Source organism: Plectropomus leopardus, chromosome 21, assembly GCF_008729295.1.
Source record: "Plectropomus leopardus isolate mb chromosome 21, YSFRI_Pleo_2.0, whole genome shotgun sequence".
NCBI lineage: Eukaryota > Metazoa > Chordata > Actinopteri > Perciformes > Serranidae > Plectropomus > Plectropomus leopardus.
In genome coordinates this window covers 26197036-26217414 of record NC_056483.1, presented here as the reverse complement: position 1 = coordinate 26217414, position 20379 = coordinate 26197036, and the positions used below count along the sequence as shown (strand labels likewise).

Below are 20379 nucleotides of genomic sequence, written 5' to 3'. Positions count from 1 at the left end.
TTTTTTTTTTTTTTTGCTTCTTTCTTTATAAGGGGTCAGTGCAAAAATAGCTTTCATCCAATATATAGTACTCTCCAGATGATTGAGAGAAACTTTCATGGAGTATATTAATAGGCCACTCACAGGTGAGTTTTTTTCCATTGAGGTCAGCTCCACTCTGCCTGTTAAAACAGCTGTATAACCTCCTCTGTGGTGAGTCTGAGAAAATAAATTTGATGATGTCATACTGCGGTCACCAAGGGCTTGGAAATTATGGTAGAAATGGATTATTATTAGTAGTAGTAGTATTATTATCATGGCACTCTCATTTGGTCATTTGAGTTTTGAGTATGGTTTGGAGGACACAGTTGTCCCACAATTCAACCAAAGTAAAGAAGCTGACTCCAAAAACAGAAACAAAAACAATATGACTGGTAGTTGAAGCATTTTAAAAATGGGCAGCAATCCAGTCAGTGTGTTACTAAACATTTTACACCATTTCGTCCAAGTACAAAGTTTTAGTTTTTAGTTCTTGTTTTTGTAAACATCACAGGTGCCTGCACTGGATCACGAGTATTTTTTCATGTATACAGAAAATATGAATAACCCAGGTTTTTTTGCAACATATCCTGGATATGATCATAACCAGGACAGGCCTCATTATGGGGTTATGGTCATAGAAATGCATTGTGGTCTGCCCTGAACTGAGCACAGCAGGAGAAATCACTGAGAAGCTGAGGTGGAAGCATACTAAGATAGAGATACAACAGGGAAGAGGAAGTATTATCAGAGGAAGGGGAGGCAAAAACAGAGTGAGAGCAGAAGGAAAAGGAGCCAGTGTTATTGATGGAGACACTGCAGTAGTCATATTTCACAGCGCCACATTGCCAGTTTCACTGCGTCAACATGGCCCCAGGCTCTACAGAGGCCATTCACTGTGCTGTCCAGCATCTCAGTCCAGCAGCTCTCCACTCTAATGTCTCCCACACTACCTCACAAGTGCTGGGAAAGACAAGGTGCTTTTATTTTTTTCTGTCTGCTATCTGGCTCTTAGCTCCACTGATCCATCATGGCAATGAGGAAAACACACAATATTGCTGTTGCTAAGCAACACACCCACATCATCTTGCCTCTTTGCTGCCCTTCTCTCCAGAATCACAACATCCTCAGAATTCATGTTATGATAGGAAATGGCTACATACAGCTTGTTGCAAACAGGTCAAGCATCAGGATAATGCTTATAGAGCGTGACTAAGGGTCACTATGGTAACAGCAATGGCTAACACACACACACACACACACACACACACACACACACACACACACACACACAAATTATACCTTTAAAAAAAACTGTTTTCTAAATGTACTGAATGGCTTCCAAGTGTCAAGGAACAGATGGTTTATTTCATATCTTAGTGATGTGAATTTAACTTCAGGTGATTCTCTAGAGAAGCTCTTAAATGAAAGAAATAAGTGACAATGTACAAACAGTTTCCCAGCGTGAGCCAGCGAAGCACTGTGGCATTTCTTCTGCAGCCAAAGGAAAAAATTTATATATCGATTCATTCTTTTCAAAGCAGCAGTAAATGATTGGTCAACACAAGATGACTCAAACACAGTGGTGAAATTTATCTGCTGATGCTTTACAGTCTCCTTTAGACACAGAGTAACATGAACATACCATGTTACTGGCATCCAGTCATTCTTGATTCAACATTTACTTACTTCTTCCAGCCTGGGTGCCACTTTAGACCAAAGCCTCCAAACATGTTTAGAATTTAAAATTTACCTAATCTTTTTAAAGAATATGAACAATATGAACCACTTCCTCTTACATGTAGCACTGTTTCATCAATCTAAATGTACTGTTGTGAGTTGCTGAGTATTGGAGATATCAGCTGTAGATATGTCAGCCCTCTCTTCAATATCAAGCAACTAGATGGCACAAGGGTTAAGGTGTTCAGTGTCAAATTTTTAAAAAAATAAATAGATAAAAATCAATCTTTTTCCAGATATTATGACCCTGTTACCAAAGATATTATGAGCCTGCTCACAACATTATCTTGAGACCATGTTGTGAACAATTTTAAGTAAGAAAATGGAAAAGTTTGCCCTTCCGTCAGATATACATTTTTTTCAACCCAAAACATGACTTTTTTACTAACCTTGACCAAGTTCGAGGGGTGGTAGCTCTCTATGGGATTACCAGGAGAGGGAGACTGTGTAAACTTTTTAAGAAAGCAAACACAGACATGTGAAGATCTGCTGCCCCATGTTTCACTGAAAGCTGGGGTCCACCATCCACCCAGGAAGTCATATCGACATCTAACATTGTTGCATCAGGAAAGAGGCATAGGAGAAGATAACTTCCTGCCACAGCTCAGGAAGTTCATCCTGCCTCGGAAGCTACAATTCTACACTACAGCCGTCCAGTGTGTTCTCTGCACATCCATCACTGTATGGCTTGATCAGCCACCAAACACAACAGGGACAGACTACAACTGACAGTCAGGACAGCAGAAGTAACCAGTATTACCAGCCTGCCCCTCCACCCAGAAATCATACTCCTCCAGAGTCAGAAACTGGCACTGCAGACTATCACAGCTTGAACACAACCTGTTCCACCTTCTCCCCTGTGGGAGGCGCTACAGAACAATGTACGCCAAAACAACCAGCGCAACAACAGTTTGTTTTAAAAAGTTGTCACTGTTGAACACTTAACAGCAGTCCATGGTTTGAGGAACCATCCTTGTGCAACAACCGTGTAACACTATGACACCAGGCATTCTATATTTGTGACCCACCACCAGGAAACCAACAACAAGTCGGCCGTGTAAACAATGAAAAATCTTTTTTTTTTTTTGTGATTTAATTCTTTTTTTTGCAGAATATGCAAGTTGAAATCATAGAGAAGCCATTCCATGCTACAAATAACAGTATTGGAGGCCTTAAAACCATAAACTTTGTATTTGAATTTGGGTTGTTTTAAGGGAAAAGCCGGTTTCTAGTTGGGGGTGTGGTGATACAGCAGTAAATTAGCATACTGGCTTTCTTTGGCTATTCATGTGCTTTTGCTCCTTTTTTTGGCAAATCTGCTGCACGTCAAAGAGGAATCACATGGCTACTTAAGCAGCCGCTCCTGCATTTAAAGTAAGTTAGTGACTGCGACTGCTACCTCTGGAAGCTGTTTGTGTTTTCATCATTGAATGAAGATGGAGCAGGAAAAATGCATTGCAGAAGAACTAATTGGGGCTGTTACAGTGCAAATCTTTGGCAGTACATCTTCAAGAAGCCAGATGCTTCTGGTCATGACGACGCCGATCTCACTTCTGATTCTGAACCCGAACTAGAAGATGAAACTGAAGAAATCGCCAAGAGCAAAATGCTACTGAAGAAGAAAGAAGAATTCTCTCCTCGGGACACAGTCGTGTACCCGCAAACTTTCTCCAGAGCTTATGTACAACATACGGATGGATTCTTTAGGGGCCAAAAGAGAGTGGTAGGACATTAGAATAAATGGACACCTTGAGGCGAACAGGCATACAGTAGTTACTTCTGAGCTGACTAAAACCACCAAGAAGCCTGCGACGAAAAGAAAGCACCTCCAAACTTGTTATCTGATCGAAGGCAATGAAGTCTGCAGGAATACCTTTCAGTTTCTTATTTGGTGAGTTTTCATTAACGTCCAAGTTATCTTCATTATGTTAGTGTTCATTTGAAGTAACATACAGGGATTACAGGGATTACAAACTCTTTTAATAATCCACTGAGTTTCATTAATGTCCGAGTTATCTAGCTAGCTAGCTCAGTATTGTTGTTTTAAAATGCAGTGATACGCACATTGAAATTTTGAGCATCTGCTATTAATTTGAATAACACAGCAACCTGATAATGTGCTTGAATAGTGTGTGAATAACATACCCATGGGTACATGAATAAAGTATTGACTGTCCTGTGGGCTAACAGATGTCACTGATAGCTAGACCAGTAGGGGGTTGGATTTATGTAAATGTGATGCAAATGAGCAGCCACTGTTACCTGGCTTTCAGAAAATTTGAGGCTGGATTTCTCACAAAACTAGTTTGAGGAGTGCCAATATTCAAATGGCCACATCTTCTGTAAATGTTTTCAGATTTACATGTATTGGACATCATTGGAAAGCTTAGAAACTACGCTTTCAGAATCTGTAAATAGCTCAATACACCCCTCTGGTGACTTGTTCCTGGTTTTTTCATGGCTGGACACATTTTCAAAGTTTAAATACAAATCTTCAACATGTCAATATCTGTCAAACAGTCAAAGCATGTTGTAAACACTTTTTATAGTCGCATATAGGGGATATAGTTTTTCACAGACAGACAACAGTTCCCACATCAAACTGCTCACAACAAGGTCTGTGGTTTATCTTGAATAACCACACCATGGTTTCTGGAAGAAGACTTCGCTGTTGAATTCTTCAAATGTATGTTTTTGTGCTTGCAAGCCAAGTGCTATCTAGTTCCTTTATACTATATACACAAAACAATCTATAAGGAAAAATAGGCCTACAGGTATGGGGAAAAACAAGTATTTTTGATTTTGGACACCGCCCCTTTAAAGCAGCCTCCTTTCTGATTTAGCTAAGCTGTCACAAATGTTGCTTTGTTGCTGTACAATACTGACAGTGTAATCTTAGCAAATTCATACAGAACTACAAAGATGTGTGTCAGTGGTAAGCTATGCCAAATCGATTCTAGCTGGTAATAAAAGCAGATAAAACATGTTGGAGGGTAATATGATGACTCACATGGTAAAGTCAGCGTAATTGCCATTAGTCCTCAGCATGAATGACATCAGTATACAGAGTCATGTCATATTTACTAGCAGGTTGATATTTGAATTATATTATATGACATGTATTACATTAATGTTCTATGATGATACATGGCGCTAAATCAGAGGTTAAATAGGCAGGTCAATCAGCAACCAAACACACAAAAAACATCAGTAAGCCCACATATACATTTATTTTGGCTGAAATGCTCACTTGAATAATGTTAGATAAAAACTACAGTGTCTAGCTGTTTTATTAAATGACTGACCTTTTTTTAAAAAAAAAAATGGGTAGGAACCATCTTGGAGCTGAGAGCCACAGACAGTAGAGGAAAGTCAGACAGTAATGAAAGACAGGCTAATAATTGTTGGTTGGGCCTTTTATGGAATGTGATGACAACTTGTGAAACATAGGATAACATAAGCGTTATACTTTAAGCACCACAATCAAAACTGCATCACAGTCATTGTACTTGGGTGTCTGAAAACACAAAGACAGAAACCTGGAAACCTGACAAATTCAGCCATCTGTAATATATGCCTTACTTTGGGTATGAGAAAAAATGTTTATCTGCAGTTCTGACAAACTAACCAATTACAGCTCAGATGCTTATTTACAAATAAGGTTTTATATTTCATGTTTTTGATGACACAAATATACACAACTGATCCATTCTTACACATTTGATGTTCGCTCTCCTCCTCGTTGTACCTGTGTTCTGCTTCTGCAGTGCTGGACCCCCATCAATCCCAGCAACCCCGCTCATCAACAGGGCAGTCCTCCTTTGCTCCTTGGTCCCTCTGTGTTTCACTCCCTCTGCTCTTTGTGTGTGTGATTGTGTGTGTGTGTGTGTGTGTGTTTATGTGAGAGGGAGAGAGAATGTTGGTCTGTGTGTGCGTGTTCTACTGGAAGGCCAGCAGGAACATGAGCACCACATTGATGATAATGAGCAGCATCATGATGAGGAACACCACCACCTTCTGGGTCTCTGGGGGGAGGTTGCAGCGCAGCATGGTGCTGAAGAATCCCAACCTCTGCCTGCTCCACCTTCCTGAGCCGCTGCCGCGAGCCATCAGTCCTCTGGCCTCCTCCTCTTCTTCCTCCTCAGCACCGCTGCCCCTCCCCCGTCGTCTCTCCCTCAGTGCTGAGCCTCCACACCACACCGCGTCACCTCGTCCTCCTCCTCGACTGTCTCCGCCGCTGTCCTCTAGTGCTGCTCTCCTCCTCCGCTCTGCTCCAGCGGGCGACTCCTCTGCTTCTCCTGCCACTTTGCCCAGCGTTGCCACGGCCTGCCACTGGAGGCTGGCTGCGATCTGTGTCAGCGTGTGTGTGTGTGTTTATGTGTAGGAGGCTTCTTGTGTTTTATGTGCTGAGCACCCAAGTCTCCCCTCCCCAACCCCCTGTCTTCCTTTACTCCTTTCTCTCGCGTCTGCTGTCTTTTGCTTGGGCTCCTCTTTTCCGTCTCTTGGTCAGGATGTCAGAATGAAAGACAGAGGACGGGATGCTGCGTCGCTGTTGTTCGTGCTCATGCCTCCTCTTCTTTTCCTCCCTCTTCTTGTTATCCTTGTGTCCCCTTGTTTTCCGGCTGCTCTTCTCTCACTCCTGCCTACATACACTCAGTCATTTTTACCTCTCAAACCAAGCAGCCATCTGTCCTTCCTCCGGCGTGTTTTTTCCTTCTCTCTCCCTCCGTTTCAGCCCGCGTTCCCCCGGTCTTAGTTCCTGCTAAAATGGTGCTCACTGCTCAGCCTGGAGCTGTGCTGCCTCAGCCATCCATCTCAGCACCACAATCACCCTCTTTTCCTTTTTTCCCCCTTCCTTTCCTTCCTTTTTGTGTGCCCACCCTTGCATAGCTGGCAGCCAATCAGGATGTAGACTGTGTCACCGTATCCTGGATACCAGAGTGGTTGAGGCAGGGCCATAGCAACCCCTGGGTGGGTGGGGGGTTGGGGTGTTGGGATGAGAGGAACAGGGGATGGAGGCCATGCAGAATAAAGGATGGATGGAAAGGGAAATGGATTGTGTGCTTTTGTGTGCGCACATGTGCTGCATTCACAAATTGTTGGTTTAAAGAGATTTAGGTAGCACATAGAAGATTGATATGAAATCTGATAGTAGTCACAAAAGAAAAATCATTTCAAAGTCTTTTATAGGTAAGACGAGACAGAGGCAGTGACAGAGACAGAGATGAAACTGTGTTGTTCCTGGTCCTCAGTGCAAAACAAAGAGAATGACTGATGCAACATTCAGAGGGAGTGAAGTAAACATTCAGACAAATATAGGGTGTTTCCATCTGCAGGTCAGTTCAGCTCAGTTTGGTACGATTTTTTTCGCATTTCCACTGTGAAAAGTTGTGTAAGTTTCCTTTAGTAACTACCTACTAAAGCAATGGTTCCCATTTTTAGTCACGCCTCTGCTTGGGGTACCTAGCACACTGATCAGGTAGAGCTAGAAACCCTGCAGTCTTTTGACTGTAGAGAATCATCATTCTGTGCTTAGAGCTGGTTTTAACCACTATTCATACCATGACAATATTTCAAACATTAGTAAACTCTAACAATAAAATAAGAGGGTGCTTGCAGCCTCTAGCAGCATCTGGAGACTGAGAAAAAATAATTTCATTTACTGGGTCAACTGCTGGCAACTTTTAAGGAGGATAGTTGACATGTAAAGTTACTCAATGCATGAGTTGATGACATGAATCCATCAGCACACTTTAAATTTCAATAAGACAACTTTGACCACTCCATCTGTTTTTATTGTCTCTCCTGGATGACAAACACTTTTAGTAATAAGTGGATCTTCAAGTCAACTCCAGATGCACCAGAAGTTCTTAACCATCCAAATCTGCTCTTACCCAAGTGTGCTCAGTGATGAATCCCACTTGATCAGAAGTCACCTATTAGGGCATAGGTAACTACACTCTATTTAAGGGCAGGTTTTGTGCTGTGTGCAAAGACACTGGCACATGGCCAAGACTAGAGACAAGGCACAAAAAAGGTGCAAAAACAAGAACAGCAGTAGTGAAACTCTGATACTTAAAGTAAATGTGATCTCAGAGAGATCAAGATGCATTAAAAGTATGCTATGCTATGATGACAGCAGCACGTGTAGATGCAGCAGCCAGGAGCTCCTCAAATCCTTCGTACTTTTTTGTCGTATTTATCTATTTTTTTGACTCCATGTCCCCTTCTGCTGAAGCACCACTTTTCTATGATAGAGAAACACTTATCAACATTGGGAAAAGTTCTGTGGGGTTTGGGCTGAATGCAACAGACAGTGAGAGGATCCCCACCAATGGCATACACCAAACGGCGCGTCAGACCAGGAAACGAAACCAAAAGTGCTGGAAGAAGAGATTTTTTTTGGACCATTTTTATTTGACTTAAGAGGTTTTACAAACAGTACACAAATCACAATTAAAATTAGGAGGAATTAAGAAGGGGGTTAACAAAATAACTATACATTTCAAAAATAAATAGGTGAACAAATTAAAAAAAAATATATATATATATATATATATATATATATATGGTGAAAACAATAAAAAAAAAAAAAAAAAACAATATATATATATATCCACATATATACTGTACATACACATGCACATATACATAATACATACATATATACATATACACATATAGAATGAAATAAAATAAAATGTCTGTGGTGTACCTCCTACATTGTATGTAATCTTTTCTAAGGGCATAATGTAGTTGAGTTCATTTATCCACTGTGAGTGGCTGGGAGGTTCTTCAGCAATCCATTAGGCCAAAATAAATTTTTTTGTTGCTGTCATGGCCAGCCCAAAGAAAGTTAGTTAATCTGGAGGTTAGAATAGTATCCAAGAAGTATTGTGTAAGGTGATAAATTTAGCTCCATTTTCAGGACATTCTTGATTGTATTTCCTATGGATTCTCACCATTGCTCTGGGGAATGCCCAGATCATAGGAGCAGGAAGTTTCCAATCTCAATGTGGACATGTATTGCCCTTGAAACAGTTCAGGTTTTCAGGAGTGTATTAGATTCTGTGGATAGCTGCAGTAACATAACCTTTATGTGAAGCTGCAAGCAATATGGACCACTAATCACCATCTATCAGAATTCCAAGATCTCTCTTTTATTTCTCTCTTACCAAGTTAGTATTAGCCTTATTATGTGTAATTAAGAAATTATAGGTGAGATGCGTTTGCTATTAATTCCTTGGATTAGTAGTAATTCCAATTGAGAAAGCTTTGGTTTTTCCAAGGGCCGACCCAGTTATAATTGCAAGAAATGTCGAAGTTGTTTATATCTATAAAAATGCATGGTGGATATTTGATACAAGTCTTTTGATTATTGAAATTACATCAGCATGTCCCCAGCAAATAAGTCATTAATCTTGACTATATTTCTCTGGGCCCAAATTTTAAAACCCTGGTCTCTCTGGAGAAATTCTAAAGAAGAGTTGGACATTATAGAGCAGGTGGAGATAGAGAGGTGTCTTGTCCTTGATAACGAGTCATTCTGTTCAAAATGTCAATTGAGTGAATTATAATTGAGTTATTTGTGTGTTTCTTTATATTTTTATTATTAGAGCAGTATGGAATATGTGATAAGTCTTCTCTAATTAAAAATGTGACTTTCTATCTGTGTCCAAGATGGGATTTCATCTCCTCCAAACCATTAAAAAAGTGGTCTTAGCCGGGCAGCTCAGCAGTGCAGTTGTATGTCAGGGAGAAACTTCCCCACTACTTTATTTGTTAAAGAAGAGTTGTAGGAGAGCAGTCAGTATCGATTGGAAAACGTACATAAGTCTAGGGGGTACATTTATTTTGATAACATTTGCTCTACCTATGAGGCTTAAAGGGAGGATGGCCCATCTCATTTAGTCTTTTGTCAAAAAGGGTAGGTAGTTGAGTTTATACAGGTTCTCAAGGTTGCTGTCTGTCAAAATTCCAAGGTATTTAATTTTGGGTTTGACCTAAAAGGGTGGATAGGTCATCTGCGTGTAAAGTTCCGAATTAATTAGTGGGAAGGGCTTACTTTTTCCACAGTTAATTTTGTGGCCTAAAAACTACTTAAGTTGGCAATTAGATTTAGTAAGGCTTTAACTTAGACATCAGGATTCATTAAATACAAAGGTTTATCATCGGCATACATCACAATTTTGTGTATGGTATTTCCAGTTGTAATTCCCCTTACATTAGCTTGCTCTCTTATTTGTTGAGCAAGCGGTTCTAGAATGACAGTAAAAATCAAGTCTTGTCTTGTGCCACGCCCAATAGCAAAAGGGCTTGACATCATTCCATTAGTGCTCACTCTAGCTCTGGGCATATCATATAAAAGCCTTATACAATCAATAAAGTATTTGCCAAAGTTGAAATATTCCAGGACTTTAAACATGTAACACCACTCCACAGGATCGAATACCTTTACTGCGTCTAAAGAGGCAACTACAGGTGACCCATTGGAATTATCTGTCACTGATATTATGTAGAAAAGGCGCCTCAGATTGTTCATTGAAAGTCTACTTTTGATAGACTTTCAATTCAATTGCTCTGGTCTTTGTGAACAAGCGAAGAGAGATATTTTTCTAATCTCATTGCTATAGCTTAAAAATATTTTACTTTCCACTGAAATCAGTGAGATTGGGCAGTAAGAACTCATAAGTTCAGGGTCCCTTTCTGGTCAAAAGATAAGGGCTTCCTGAGTTATAGGAGGCAATACCTTGCTATCGACTGAATGGCGGTACATGTCCATTAGGAGTTAATTAGCTGATACTGAAATCTCTTATACAATTCGGGAGTGAACCCATCTAACCCAAGAGCTTTCACAGATTGAAAAAAAGATAGGAGCTATCAAAATTTCATTTCTGGAAAAGGTTCTTCTGAAAGAGCCTCATCTAGGTCAAATGATTTTGGTAATTTCAATTCCTCTCATGTTTGTCTGCTGAATTCTCATATTCTGATGAACATAAATTCTTATAAAACTTTTGGAAGTAGCATCTCGTTTTTATTAAACTTTTTTTAAAATTATGGAGGTTGAAATTTGGTTTTTCAGTTGCCAAGCTAGTAATTTACTTCCCTTATCTTCCAGTTTATGATATCTCTGTTTATTTCTATGCAGCGCTTTTTCTGTTTTGTAGGTGTTGATATGTTATATTGGTTATGTTTTCATAAAAGTGTCTTATATAAACATTCCAATCTTGTTTTATAGGTTTCTCCAAGTTTTTTTGTTTGTTTGTTTTTTTATCACTTCTTCTAACAGTTCCAAATTTTTTCCAGGATTCTTTTTTCATGTGGCTAGAGAAAGATATTATCTGTCCCCTCAGTCTTCAGAGACTCCCAGGATAGAGGGAGATGGGGCTGTCTTGGAGTTGGTGTCTAAACAGAAATCAGCTTGGGAGGTAATAAATTTGTCAGTTTTTGACCAGGGATAATTCTCTTCCTGTAGAATTTCTGAATATCATCTTTGGGAAGCACTGTCATGGAAATTGGGGCATGATCTGACATAACACAGGGTAGATATTCACAAGTGCTTACTCGATGGATCATTGTCATTGGTATCACAAAATAGTCTATTCAGGTAAAAGATTTATGTACAGGTGAGTAGAAAGAATATTCCTTAGTTTTGGAGGTGAGTGTATCTCCATACACACAATTCCATTTTTTATAAAATAATTGATTACTTTTCTTGATCTACATTTTGGTGGGTTTTTGTCAGAGGAACAATCCATTTTAGGGTTTAGTGTCAAATTAAAATCACCCTCTATTAATATTTCCCCATCTGTTTCACTGAGTTTTAAAAATAAAGATTGAAAAAAGTTTAAGTCATCATAATTTGGGGAAGAAATGTTAACAAGAGTGACAACATCTGAATATACTTTACCCTTCACTAATAAAAATCTTCCACCCAGTTCCTGTTCTGCTTTTTCAGCTGTTCGAGAAGTTTTTATTTATGAGAATGTACACGCCCCTGGAGTTAGTGCTAAAGGGGCTGGAAAATATTTGGCCTCCCCAAATCTAACCTTATTTCTCATGTTCTTTACTATTGAAGTGCGTTTCTTGCAGGAAACAGATCTGTCTTGTTTCTCTGAAAATAAGTTCATGATAGATATCGATAGGTAGTCATTAAATGAGGGTCTAAGTGTAATTAAATTTTAGGTATTTCCTCCACAGATAAGATGAAATACAGGCACCAGATATTTGTGATTAGTTCCTTACCTTAAGATCACTGCACTCTGAAAATGCAGGATTACTTGTGGTTCCCAAAGTTTCCAAAAGTAGGATAGGAACCAGAGCCTTCAGCTACTGTGCTCCATCTTCCATTTTCAGTTAGGAAAGCAGACACTGTTTCCACTTTTAAGGGTAGACTTAAGACCTTCCTCTTTGATAAAGTTTATAATTAGGACTGGGTCAGACTGCCTGGACCAGCCCCTAGTTAGGCTGACATAGGTTTAACCTGTCGGGGGACTTTCTATGATACGCTGAGCTCCTTTTCCTTCTCTTAATTCCGCCATTTGAAAATCATGCATGTCTGTTTACTGCATTACGCTTACTGCTTTGCTTAGCCTTGTATGTGTGATAGCCGTTTGTTAGCTTAGCTTAGCCTCAGTTGTTTAGCTTATCTGTGATAGCCATGTGGGACTGTCACTACCTGGGGCTCTGAACTGCACTACGCTAATTCTGTTGCCTCTCCCTTGTTTCCTAGTTTTCCCGGATCCTGGCCGCAACCTCGGCGGTGCATGACCATGGTGATAGCTGTGCTGGCGCTGTGACCCTGCTGTTGGTTGTGCTCGCGCTGTGGCTGCACTGATACTGTACCCCCTGCTCGCCCTGATCATGGTCTCGGTCCTGGTTACGCTGATGCAGTGATCTTGCCTTTGGACACCTCCCTATCAATATACACATGAGACTCTTATCAACACCCACAATATCATCACAATATATCACAATATCGTTATTGTAATATGACATGTATCTGTTTCTATTATTGCTGTGCCTCTCTCCCCATCTCTCCCCCTTCTCCTCCCCTGTCTCTTTGTCTTTCCCCTTCGCCACGATTGTATTTCATTTGTTATTTAAAACATCTATTGCACGTCTGTCCGTCCTGGATGAGGGATCCCTCATCATCCTCTGCCACATTTCCTGAAGTTTCCTCCTTTTTTTATCCCCTTACAGGGGTTCTTTTTCCGGAGTTTTTCCTTCGGTGATGTGAAGGTCTAAGGGCAGAGGGATGGTGTACGCTGTATAGCCCTCTGAGGCAAACCATGTTTCGTGATAATGGGTTCTATAAATAAAATTGACTTGACTTGACTTAACACATCTACATGATAACCCTTACCATTTCTTATAGTGCCACCTACTGGCAACAGGAAATGACATGAAAATCATGAGTAATCTTCTTTTATGTAAATCTCCTACAGATATCACCCAATTGACTTCAAATGTGATCCATGACACCCTTAAGACATGTGACATTAAAAAAAAAATTCAGTCACACTATGTGGGCGTGGCTTGGTTTCCAACTTTGATGTTTCGCCATTAAACAGGAAATTGTAACTCAGCCAAACATCATCTGATCTGCCCAAAATTTTTCATGCTTGATAAGAGTCCTGGCCTGAACACATCTGCATGGCTCTATTGAGTTATCATGATACTGCCACCTACTGGAGACAGGGAGTTATATGTTTTATATTTTGATGTGCACCTCTTTACAGGTTAACCATATTAATCTCAAACTTGGTAAGAAAAGCTTTGAGAGCTTAATGATTCCCCCTTGTGATTTCAAAGGTTTTTCATGAACATCATTGCCATGGCAACATGGTCTTCCCTGCCAAATAGGAAGTTGTTGTAACTTCACTTTGCATCAACCGGTCGGACTCAAATTTCATAGGTGTGATCAAGATACAGCCCTGAGCACAGAAACATGCCACTTAAGTATGATGATCACAGCACCACCAACTGAAAAAAGGAAGTAAGCCTCTTTACATAACTATGCTTTGATTTTCAAGACATTTACATGGTTTGGTCTACAAACTATGTAGACCAAGATGATGTACATTTTGTGTCACCACCTAGTAGCCACAGAAAGTATTACCCCACATGAAATATGTAACTGAATGATCAACACTTTCTGCCTGGTTGTTTCGACTTTCACTGTAGTGAAAGATCATGGGCCATCAAAAGTTACTAAATTTCTGAGTTTTCATCACACCATGTGGGTGTGGCTAGGTTTTTAACTTCGATGTTTCACCATTAAAAGGGAAGTTGTTGTAACTCAGCCAGACATTGTCCAATTTGCCCCAAACTACTTATGCTTGATGAGAGTTCCGACCTGATCACATCGCATGGCTCATTTGACTTTTTAGCATACTGCCACCTACTGGAAATAGGAAGTCACATAATTTTTATCCCCTTACAGGTTGACCACATTCAGCTCAGACTTGGTAACAAAAGCTGCTTTAATACCTTCATGATGCCTCCTTGTGAAGATCATATGTTTTTAATGAACGCGTTGCCATGGCAATGCTGTATTCGCAACCAAACAGGAAGCTGCTCTAACTTCAGTTTGCATTAACTGATCAGCCCCCAATTTTTTAAAGTTATGATCAGGTTGCAGCCCTGAACACATCATCATGTTAGTTAACCATGATACTTAATGCTCCACCTACTGGCAACAGGAAGTATACCTTATAACACAATTATCATTTGATTTACATGGAATTAACATGCTTTGGTCTACAAATGATGTAGACCAGGATGACTAAGATTTTGTGCTGTCTCCAGCGCCTCCTACTTGTCATGGGAAGTAATACACCCTCTCTCACACTCAACGGTCCAAAATCTCTGTGTGCATTTTACAACTTCACAAAAATTAAATATCAGGACAGTCGGAGTTACTCCCATAACCCTGACTTGCGTGGGGGTGCGAGGGCCCCCTCATTGCTGCTTGCAGCTTTAATTAGGGCCCAAGCACAGAACGATGCGAGGACCCTCTTGAAACTGGAGGAATTATTGTTATTATTATTATTATTATTATTTTTCTCTCAAATGAATTGCCTTTTTGAGGGCTTTATCATGTTCAAGTTCATGTTTGCAGACTTTAATGGTCTTGTGTATGGGTGGGAAGAAATGCATCAGTGGCACCCACTAACGATTTTCAATGAAGCAGCCCCTGTAGCACGTTTTACCTAGAGCAGTGAAACTTTGGAGGCCTATGTAACACCTCAAGACCCACAAAAACCTCTCTTGGAGCCATTCCGTTAAACCAACAGGAAGTTGGCCATTTTGAGTTGAAGTTTTAATTTTGGTGAATTTTTAGCCATTTTCAGGGTTTGGAATTTTTTGAACTTGTCCTAGACCTTTCATCAGATTGACTTCAAATTTTATGGCTACCTTCATGAGACCTTTGACACCAAAAGTTATTCAATTCATGAGTTTTCATCACACCATGACCCTTCTGAGGCATCTAATTTGTATGTTCTTCTGTGAACCAGGCAGTAAACAGGAAGTGGTATGGTCCCGCCCTAAACACATCTATATGACAATTTTAAGCGATAAAGAGAGTGCCACGTTTTGGCACAGGAAAGGCAAAGTTTTACACTAAGACGTCCAGCTCCTAGCAGGTTGACTTGAGTGATCTCAAAATGGTCACAAAAATCCTTGAGGTGTTGATGATGCTTGAAAATGAATATTAATAAATAATATTATAGTTACCATGGTGGGGTGGACAATTTCGATGTTTTGACATGATATCAAAAACTGTTGTAACTTTGCCCCAGATGGTCAATTCTTTACAAAATTTGACAGATTTGATAAGAGTCCGGGCCTGAAGACATCTGCAGTGCAATTTTGAGTCATAGTCATAGCGCCACCTATTGGTAGCAGGAAGTTACTTTTTTTACTTGTTGATTTTTCCCCTGTAACAGGTTAACTCAATTGACCCCCATATTGTCATGGACCTGCTGTTTCTCCTCCTTACCTGCTGCCAGTACTTTTCCACTCACCCTCCCTCTGCTCTGCTCTACCTGTTAACCACGCCCACTGCTGCAGCCTGCTCTCCCCTCAGCTGCAGCTCATCTCCAATCAGTGCAGTATTTAAGACACTCCAGTTCACTCACTCATTGCCAGATTGTTCCTCTGCACTATGCATGTCTTTCCAGCGTTTTCTTACCAGATCTCCCGTTGCCAACTCTGCCTGTTTCTGACCTGCTCTCCTCGCCTGACTCCCCGTGAACCTACCTGCTCTTTGTCCTCGACCACGTGTTCAGTTTCGGCGTTCCGGAAATCTGACGGCTCTCCTGGTAAAGACTCCTTCGCTCGGCTCAGACGCTTCTTCTGCCTGATCCCTGTCGGTGCTGTTACCTCCGCGGATGGACTTCCTGGTTATCGAACCCCTGCCTGTTCCAGACCAGTCCTCCACTCGTTCCCTGTCGGCGTTCCAGCACGTGTGGACGGCTCGTGGAGCTACGGGGTTTCCTCCTCACCAGCCACTGTGGGTACAAGCTTCGTTTCTTCGCTTCGTGAGAAACCCAGAGACATTGCTAGGGCTTCCGGCCTGAAGAACGAACTCTTTACCTGTAAGCTGAGCTTTGACTGTGTTGGTTTAAATAAAAGTTATTACCAACTGAACGAGCGTTTTGGTGTACTGCATCTGGGTCCTACAACCACCCGTTACACATATTCAATTAGAATACTGTAAAGACCTTCATGACGCACAGAAATTAAACTTTTGAGCTTTCATCAAACGCTTTTGACAAAGTTACGCATTATTTGCCATAAACTGGAGGCACTTTCTGAGGGGCACCAAATGTGGCACACAGATCATAAGTCCTAAAATGTGTTATCTGATATGATGTGTTTTGCACTGATGTGCCAAAAATTGCTCTGTAGCGCCCTTACAAAATTTCAATGAAGCAGCCTCTGTGGTACGTTTCACATAGAGCTACACTTGGTAGGCACATGTAAAACCCCAAAACAAACAAAAAAGTCTCTTGGACCCATACCCTAAACACAACAGGAAGTCAGCCGTTTTCAACTAGATGTGCAATTTTTCCCCATTTTAAGCCATTTACAGGGATCATAACTTTTCCATTTTCTCCTACAGATTTCATTCGATTGACTTCAAATTTTACAAATCCTCTCAGAAGGCCCGGGACATCGAAACTTATCAAATTTGTGAGTTTTCGTCCCACCATGTGGGCCAAACATTTCCATGTCTGGCCATGAACCAGACACTTAACTGTGAGGGACATGGTCTGATTTGCACCAAACTTAATATGTGGGATGACAGTCTCACCCTGAACACATTATGTCAACCTTTACAATTACTTATAGCACCCCCTATTCGCAACATGAAATGACATGGAAATTACACGCTTTCATTGACATGAAATTTAGATGACGTAGATTTTGTGTGGCCTCCAGCGCCACCTAGTGATCACATGAAGTACTATGCCGTGTGAAATATGTCATTTTGCATTGACCGATTGGCCCCAAATTTTATGGGTGGGATCAGGTTGCAGCCCTGAGCACATCAACATGTCAGTTTACCATGATACTCAATGTGCCTCCTTCTGGCAACAGGAGGTTTACCTTGTAACACAATTATCCTTTGACTTCTGTGAAATTTACAAGGTTTGGTCTACAAATGATGTAGACCAGGATGACTTAGATTCTGTGTTGTCTCCAGCACCGCCTAGTGGTCATAGGAAGTACTACACTATCTGAAATATCTCACTCAATGGTCCAAACTTTCTGCATACATTTTCCGACTTTCACTAAAATTAAGGATTGGGACAGTCAGACTCACACCAGTAACCCAGACAGGTGCAAGGGCCAGTTTATCACTGCTTGCAGATGTCATTTTTGTTTTGTAATTGTTTCTCTCTTGTCTGGCCTTAATTTGGTATTACTATTTGGCTCTCATTGTTATGTTACCTCCACAAGAAATTCCTCTCACTTTGCCTTGTTTGTCAAAGCACTTTGTAAACTCTGTTTTTAAAGGTGCTATATAGATAAAGTTAATTCCGGTCCCAGGAGAATAAAGTGGATGAGATGTGATAGAGACTCACAGAGAAACGGGAAATCACACATCCCCACAGAGACATAGCAAAGATAAAGATGCAGAACTTGATGGGTGTGCCTTTTTCAGAACCGACACAAGACACTAATGTAAATGCAATAAATGCACTGCAATTGTATGATGCCATCAGCTGCAACATGCCCAAGCAACAGGATGGAATTTTTATAGCAGCTGGTGATTTTAATCAACTCATCCTTCAACTCCAAAGATGTATCTTAACTACTGGCTCAGTAAGTATTGAACAATACTGTATTTTTAGTTATATTGCTGATCTATCACTGCACACTCCAGGGTGGATGGTGGCATTGCACCTAAGCTGGTTTGCCACTGCCAACAAATAAGAAGAAGAAGAAGAAGAAGAAGAAAAGGACGCTGTGTGGTTGTCGACTGTTGTCATCTGTTTGTCACTCAGCATTTAGCTTAGCGATGATTGATCATCATGGCCCACAATAGGGATACCCCACTCTTGAGATTTCTACGAAACAGTGGTATATAGCTCATAACATTGAACTGGTCTTTTTTTTCCTTTTTCAAGACTGGCAGCGATACACTTCCGTAAGAAGTCCAGAGACCAAAAAGAAATACGAAATATATAAAAATAAATTAACTAATATTATGAGGATATGTAAGAAATAATGCTACATCAAATAATTAGATAACAATAAAAAAAAAATTAAAGGAATATGGAATTTTTGAAACTGTATTATTAGAATGGACCTATTAACTTGGGTTATCCAAAGTATTTCATTGACAGTGATAAGACCATAAATAATTTGGATGATGTGGTTCATGGTTTCAATAACTTTGTAAATGTGGGACCAAAACTGGCTGTAAAAAAGAAATAAGCCAGAGACATCTGAAGTGAGGATGTATGATTATTATGGAGAAAGCAATCCATGCTTTTTTATTCTTAGGGATGTGGAAGACCAGGAAATCATAAATATTGTATACCACTGTAAGACCAAAACATCTACTGACTGGAATGACATTGACATGACAATTATCAAGAAAGTCATTGAAGGTAGTGCTAAACCAAGCATGCATCTTTAACTTTGTTTTAACTGTTGAAATGAAAACTGCAAAAGTAATTTCATTATATAAATATGAGGATAGACACCACTTCTGAAACTATAGGCCGGTTATCATTGAACTTGAACAAACCAAAAATTGTTATTTGGAAATTGTAAAATAATAACTCAGGTAAAAATGAGAATAGATGGTATTAATATAGAAAGAGTGTATGGTTATACATTTCTGGGTGTGATTTTTAAACCAAAGTTTGCTAGAAACCTCACAAAAAACATATATAAGCAAAACTAGCAAGAGCAAAGCACATCTTAGATCATGGGGTAAAACTTACAGAAGGTACAAGGTAGATTTATTTATGTATAATTTTTCTGAAACGTGGTTTAAGAAGAAATGAAATTAAAGTTGACCCTCCCTTTGGTGTCGAGAGAGGAGTTTAGGAGTCTCACAGCCTGGGGCAAGAAACTGCACCATAGTCTGGTGGATACAGAAGTATCTGGCAGCAGATACTTCTGTATATTTTTCCAAATGGCAGCAGGGTGGACAGACTGTGGCTGGGGTTGCTGCTGCCTTTCAGTATCCTTTGGGCTCTGTGCAGACACCTCACCTCACCGAGGTCACTGATGGGAACCAGTGCAGTTCTGGGCAGTTTTAATCACCCTCTGTAGAGCCTTCCTTTCCTGGGTCATGTATGAACCATGCCAGTTTGTGATGTTTCCACTCATTGTGCTTTCTATTGCTCTTCTGTAGAAGTTCGCCAGGATCTTGCTCTGGATTTAATCCTCCAAAGATTCCGTAGGAAGTAAAGCCTTTTCTGTGCTTTTTTAACCTGGGTTGCGATAAGTGATGACCAAGATAGGTTCTCGGTGATAGTTATTCCAAGGAACCTATAGCTGTTCACCTGCTCCATCTCAGCTCCACTGATGTAGAAAGAGGTATGTTTCTTTCTAAATCAACAATCAGCTCCTTGGTTTTGCTGATGTTGAACAGTAGGTTGTTCTCTGTACACCACTCAAGATTGTTGATTTCCTCCTAGTATGAACTCTCATCGTTGTTTGTAATACGGCCGATGATGGTGGTGTCATCCACATACTTCACAATACAGTTCTCCTGATGTGTGGGAGTGCAGTCACAGGTGTACAGTTTGAACAGGAGGGGGCTGAGAACATAGCCTGGGGGGTGCTCCGGTGTTGAGCACTAATGTAGAGGAGGTGTGCCTTCCAATGGTTTATGGCTGATGATATAGTGCATCAGTTAGCATTATGTGTGTTTATGAATGTATTCATAAAGCATTATAAATGCATTATAATGGACTATGAATGCCTTCATAATGCATTTTAGATGCAGTCTTAATAGAAACTGTTACCAATATTTCTGAATCTGAATTTGAGTGGGCAGAGGATCATCTGTATGATATACTTCTTTGTGGATATAGAAACAGTTTCAGCAAATGTGGAAAAAAAAGGAAGTTATTTATTTATTCATTT

The 20379-nt window shown here is 40.3% G+C and overlaps 1 protein-coding gene across 4 annotated transcripts in view; it reads right to left on the bottom strand.

Annotated features, from left to right (window-relative positions):
* LOC121960495 (rho guanine nucleotide exchange factor 4-like) overlaps positions 1-20379 on the bottom strand; it is a 57878-nt gene that overhangs the window by 17587 nt on the left and 19912 nt on the right. For 2 of the 4 annotated variants that reach the window (XM_042510213.1, XM_042510215.1), the window contains exon 1: positions 5475-5580. The exons of 1 other annotated variant lie outside the window; for it this stretch is intronic. In XM_042510213.1, coding sequence (XP_042366147.1) covers positions 5475-5561 — 87 coding nt within the window. In that variant the 5' untranslated portion in view covers positions 5562-5580. Of the gene's footprint in view, positions 1-5474; positions 5581-20379 lie in introns of those variants that run through there. One more of the 4 variants, XM_042510216.1, reaches the window with a different exon arrangement.